This window comes from Panthera leo, chromosome F3 (genome assembly GCF_018350215.1).
Source record: "Panthera leo isolate Ple1 chromosome F3, P.leo_Ple1_pat1.1, whole genome shotgun sequence".
NCBI classification, from domain to species: Eukaryota; Metazoa; Chordata; class Mammalia; order Carnivora; family Felidae; genus Panthera; species Panthera leo.
This window is the reverse complement of record NC_056696.1, coordinates 69,281,080-69,286,300: the sequence shown is the minus strand read 5'-3', so window position 1 is coordinate 69,286,300 and position 5,221 is coordinate 69,281,080. Positions and strand designations below refer to the sequence as shown.

The 5,221-nt window shown below is 59.6% G+C and overlaps 2 protein-coding genes across 3 annotated transcripts; both read right to left on the bottom strand.

Annotated features, from left to right (window-relative positions):
* Positions 1–582: 582 nt before the first annotated feature.
* On the bottom strand, positions 583–1,775 carry S100A6 (S100 calcium binding protein A6). 2 transcript variants are annotated; one of them, XM_042925346.1, is made up of 3 exons: positions 1,670–1,775; positions 1,123–1,281; positions 583–806 (listed from the first exon to the last, which is right to left on the bottom strand). In XM_042925346.1, exons 2-3 carry the CDS (start codon positions 1,258–1,260, stop codon positions 672–674), a joined length of 273 nt encoding a protein of 90 aa, XP_042781280.1. In that variant the 5' UTR covers positions 1,261–1,281; positions 1,670–1,775; the 3' UTR covers positions 583–671. The 2 variants fall into 2 exon arrangements, with proteins under 2 accessions (XP_042781280.1, XP_042781281.1); XM_042925347.1 differs by having other exon boundaries at positions 1,656–1,746.
* Positions 1,776–2,785: 1,010 nt separating this feature from the next.
* Positions 2,786–4,933, bottom strand: S100A5 (S100 calcium binding protein A5). The gene is made up of 2 exons (XM_042926018.1): positions 4,751–4,933; positions 2,786–3,062 (listed from the first exon to the last, which is right to left on the bottom strand). The coding sequence occupies exons 1-2, from the start codon at positions 4,931–4,933 to the stop codon at positions 2,919–2,921; spliced, it is 327 nt and encodes a 108-aa protein (XP_042781952.1). The 3' UTR covers positions 2,786–2,918.
* Positions 4,934–5,221: the final 288 nt, after the last annotated feature.

The following is a 5,221-nucleotide window of genomic DNA, read 5'->3' as shown; positions in this document are numbered from 1 at the left end:
CCACCCCCAACACAAAGGACCCTGTACCTAAATACAGGGACAGACTCCTAAAGTAGGCCCCCCAGCTCTGACTGGGCCACGGGCAGCTGCTGTGGACTCAGCCATACAGTGTCCTCCAGGGCCTCAGAACACTCTCCAGCCAAGCTTTGGGCCAGATGTGCCCTCTGCTCCGTCTCACCGTGGTGAGAAAGTGGATGGGTCCAACCCCACGGCCCTTCTCCCCTCAGCACACTCAGAACAAAACAGAGCTTTGTGTTCAGGGACCCCGGCCAGACTATGTCTGCCCCACTTTGGACCTAGCACAGCCTGGCTCAGGAACCATCTCCTTCGGCACTCCCATCCCAGAACCCCCTCTGCTGGGGACCCTCTAACTGGGGGCTTGCTTAAGATGTCTTCGCCCCGAGTGAGACCCTTTTCTAATTGATGTAAAGGCACCTTATGAGTTAGTAGTGGCCTTGTTAGGGTGGCCCCAGGCAGGGGACATCGCTGAGTCACTCATAGAGGTGACCATGAGCAAACCCTATGATGGCTGGTGCAGCACCGAGGGGAACAAATCACTGGGAAGCCAGGACAGAGGAAAACTTGACCAAAAAAGGTATTTATTGAACAATTACCCACCACTGGATTTGACTTAGGACGACAGAGGGTGTCTCCACCTTCCTGATTTATTTTCAGCCCTTGAGGGCATCATTGTAGATCAAAGCCAAGGCCCCCAGGAAGGTGACATATTCCTGGAAGTTCACCTCCTGGTCCTTGTTCCGGTCAAGGTCGTCCATCAGCTTTGCGATTTCAGCATCCTGCAGCTTCTAACACGTTAGAATGGGAAATCCAGACTCAACAATGGTGAGAGCCCTGGGTTCTTTCCCTTTCCCCCTCCCTCACACAAGTGGCCCTGTGCTGGCTTGTCCACCTCGGGGTCACTTGGCTGTACTGCTCGTACTGCTCGCTCCTGCAGAGTTACTCAGGGACAGCGAGCACGGGGCTGCGTAGGGGGACTGACCAACTGTCCCGGTCAGGTATGCGACTTGGGCCCCAGGACGTGGATACCTGTGAGTCCCATGGCACGGCACCTCCCCTTCTCCTGATCCTGCTTCTGGGGCCCGGGGGGGGGGGGACACTCACCGGGCCAATGGTGAGCTCTTTCTGGATAAGCTCCTTCAGCTCCTTCTTGCTCAGGGTGTTCTTGTCGCCTTCCCTGCCCGAGTACTTGTGGAAGATGGCCACGAGGAGGCCGATGGCCTGATCCAGAGGGCATGCCATGGCTGGGTGCTGGGCTGGGAGCTGGGGTGGAGAGGCTGGTCAGGGCCTTCCCACCCTCCCACATACCCCAGAGCTCGGCCCCCACCATCCCGCCTGGGACTGCCTTGCCCAGCCGCCCAGGAGTCAGGAGCCAGCCCAGGGCGGGGGGGGGGGGGGGGGGGGGGGTTGGGGAGCGGTTGGGGGGAGGCTGGGAAAGGCGGACCTCAGTCCTGGAGGAGAGGTGGTCGGGGCGCAAACGGGGCACCAGCTGAGACCCGGCCTCCAGGGGTCCCGCAAGTTGGGGAGAAGGGGGCTGGGGGGCAGCACACACGCGGTGCCGACGCTCCCGGGGCGCACCCGCCTGCAGCCTGGGGCGCACTCGGGGAAGCCGCCCGCCGGCTCCGGGCCGGACTCACCCCAGGGCACTCACCGCGCGGCCGGAGAGCGTCGAGCGACCAGCGGGGCGGTGTCCAGAGCGCCTTTTAGCGGCCGGGGAGCGGAGGCCGGGCGGGCCAGAGCCCACCCCCGGGGCCCCGGGCACCCCCCCCCGGTCACGCCCCCCTCCCCAGGCCAGCCCCGCCCCCACCCCACCCTTCCGCCGAGGCTCGCCGGGCGCCATCCGTCTACACCACACACCCCCGGGGGCCCCCCTCCTGCCCGGGGCTGTTCCGGGTTCCGGGGCTGGAAGAGCCGGTGGAAGAACGGGAATCCTACGGGAGGTCGCTGCATCCAGGGACATCGAGCCCCCGGGGCAGGGGGCTGGGGTCCCCAGACGGTGTTCAGGATCAGCCCTAGATGAAGGAGGGGGGCAGCCAGGGGTCTGCGGGATTCGATTTAAAGGTATCTACAGCGCCCACGCCTCGGCAAAACTCCCAGCACCACTCTCACAACCCTTCTTCCTCCCCAGCCCTCAGCCCGCACCCCCTCAGCCCCGCAGCCCCGCGCCCCCGCGCCCTCCGCACCTCCGCGCCCCCCCACCTGGAATCCCACCTGTAGTACCCACCCCCCACCCGCCTTTGTGTGCACACTGGCCCTGGCCTTAGTTATTTACACTCCAGTGAAAAGGTTTCCAGATCTTCTCCTGAGAAAGGACTTTCATAAAGGGAAGTGGGGACAGCAGAAAGCACTGGACCCCACAGATTGGGGGGGGGGGGGGGGGGGGAGGAGCTTGCTGCTGAGGGGGAATTGGGGGAGACGGAAAGGGGGCTGGCAAGGGTGTTGTCAGGGTGGCCTCCTGTGGCCTCGGACTGGCTTGCCCACAGCTGCACTCAGGAGCCACACCCCAGCCTCCCCCCCCCCCCCCCCCGCCCCTCCCCAAGCTCTTCCTTTAGCTTTCTCTTGGAAGTGAGTGAAAACCTGGCCCAACTTCCCCATTTTCTGGAAGCCCAGTAAACTCAGTGACATCCACACTGAAGGAGGGCAGGAAGTAGGGGCGGAGCCCAGGACCCTAACCCCAGAGGCTCTCAACCCCCTGGAAGAGAAGCTCTGCCTTGTGCCACACACCCCCAACCCAGGTGGACAAGATATCTTCAAAACCAGCCTGGAATCAAACATTTTTATTTCCCCTGCCAGAAGGGAAGGCCGAAGCAGGGTCTGTCCGAAAGGGAGAGGAGGGCAAGGGTCCACAGAGGGTCTGCGAGAGGAGCTACAGAGGCCATGGGCAAGGGGCTGAGCTCTGGTCACTTGCTGTCCTCCAGGAAGAAGTCATTGTAGGCCATGCACAGAGTGGTCAGGAACACTGAGTACTCCTTGAAGTCGATCTCCTGGTCACAGTTCTTGTCCAAGCTCTTCATCAGGTCATCAATGCTGCTCTCCTTCATCTTCTTAGAGAGCCCAGAGAGAGGGTCCGGTCAGCCACCCTGCCCAGCCTTGCCTCACCACTGCACTATGCCACCCACCCCCTCGGGGCAGCCTCAGGGTGACCCTCAGCGGGGTCAGCAGCACTCTGAACATCTCGACCCCCAGACTCCCCCAGCCCACACCCAGCACAGGCCTGGAACCATGCAAGGGTTCAGTGGTCTGACTCCTGAATCTAAGCAAATGTCAGTAGGAAAGCCCATCCAGCCTCCCTTTTCCACAACACTTTCCACCATCCAGAGAAACAGTCTCTACATTTTATACAATGTCTAGCAGAAATGTCCTGGTGACCACGTGGTACTGAGCATGATCCAAGTCTCAGGCTTACCCCATAGAGGATAGTTGAGGACCGACCCGGACGACACGTCCTGAGATCAACGTGCTGGATGTGAGCAGCCGCCCCAGCCTTCCCTTGCGGGGAGAGCCTGCAGCCCAGCCGTGTGGACTGGAGTCCCTGACTCAGCTACACCCTGCCTGGTCCCTTGCTCTCCCAGTCCTGTTCCGCCAAGAGGGTGGAGACAGGGCCCTCAGGTGGGACGGGAAGAAAATACAGACACACTCTGCCCTCCCCTCTTCACTGCCCCCAGCTCCCGCTTTCCCACGGGAGACAGACGTCAGGACAAATGGAGATGGAAACAGCCTCTCTGTGACGAGATCCTTGTCCCCGGTCTGGGCTCCTGTTAAAGTTAGGCCTTCCCCCAGGGCTTCTGTCCCCCTGTAATTAACCCCTAAGGGACCCGTGCCCCTTCCTTTGCCCTCATTAACTCCAGGATGCAGACAACCTGGCGGGAAAGCAGAGGGCAGGCTCAGTGATACTCACACCTGCTCCAGTCGCTGCCCAAAGGGCCAAACTCAGAGAGAGTCTCTCTGGGGAGGCCCACCAAGGTTCAGGATGCGACCAGAAAGGACCCCACCCTGGATTTTCAAAGAAAAAGGGAGTACTCGCCTCTCACTAGTGTCCTCGGACAAGTTGGATCATGTTTCTGAGCCTCTATTTTTTTTAACTGTAAAAATAATATAGTAATTTCCTCATAGGCCTTCACTCCCACCTACCCTGGTCAGCTACCTCCCACCTTCACCATCTGGCAAGAAGCAATCTGTCTCCTTCCAACCTTGTGTCACAACTAGCAGAATGACCCCTTTTGTCCCTGTGTCAGTGCCAGCTGGGAGTCCTGGAGACATGGAGAGTCAGGTGCAGGCCCTGGCCTTGAGCTGAACCCAGCTCAAGCTGGACACCCTCGCCCCTCATCCCCCATGATCCCTCTCAAAGGCTCTTCCATGGCTGCCTGGGCCTGGCCTCAACACAGAAGGCTCTCTGACTTCTAAACTTTCACACGGAATGTAATGCACCCTCTGGACACCACCCTTCCTCCTTCCCAGTGAAACACAACTCATCTCCCAGCATAGAGCTCTTGCATCTGTTGGCCCAAGATGTCCACACTCTGCTTTAGGTCTCTGATGGTTCCCTTGAGCTATCCTGCTCCTGGCTGACACTAGAGCACTTGGAGGGCAGATGTGTGTCCCTGTAGCTTGGGCTTCCAACATCACAGGAGGGGAGCCCTTGACAGTGATATGGTGCTTCCCCTTCTTTCCTCCTCCCCCATGATGTACACAGGGAGCACTCGGGCTTTGGGGTGGGGGTGAGGTCACCTACCTCTCCAAGACAGAGCTCCTTCTTGATCAGCTCCTTGAGTTCCTTCCTGCTCAGGGTCAGTTTGCTGCCTTCTCTCCCCGAATATTTGTGGAAAGTGGTGACCATAGTGGTCAGGGCCTTCTCAAGAGGTGTCTCCATCAGTGTGTGGCTCTGGAGGGTGAAGCGGGAGGAGAGGATCACCATCCTCCGGAAACCGGACTTTCTGCTTCCCCATCACCAGCCCAGCCCCAAGGCTTTCTCTAAAGGACCAGAAACTGGAACCCTGGATGAGACAGAAATCTACCAACAAATGGACCCAAATGTGCCAGGGAAGGTTGTAATAAGACCCAAGGCAAACTTGGAAGAGCCGGGACGATGAGACTAACCATCCCCCAAAGGAGCCTACACACTCTCCTGCTTAGGAGATGCTGGAAGAGGGCTCTAGGGGCAGGTGACAAGAGGACTTCCCCAGAAGATGAACTGGAGGCAGAT

Coding starts and splice junctions, on each gene's coding strand:
- S100A6 (XM_042925346.1), bottom strand. CDS start 1,260: ATGGCATGCCCTCTGGATCAGGCCATCGGCCTCCTCGTGGCCATCTTC. Junction 807..1,122: donor AAGAGCTCACCATTGGCCCG/GTGAGTGTCCCC, acceptor CTAACGTGTTAG/AAGCTGCAGGATGCTGAAAT.
- S100A5 (XM_042926018.1), bottom strand. CDS start 4,933: ATGGTGATCCTCTCCTCCCGCTTCACCCTCCAGAGCCACACACTGATG. Junction 3,063..4,750: donor AGGAGCTCTGTCTTGGAGAG/GTAGGTGACCTC, acceptor GGGCTCTCTAAG/AAGATGAAGGAGAGCAGCAT.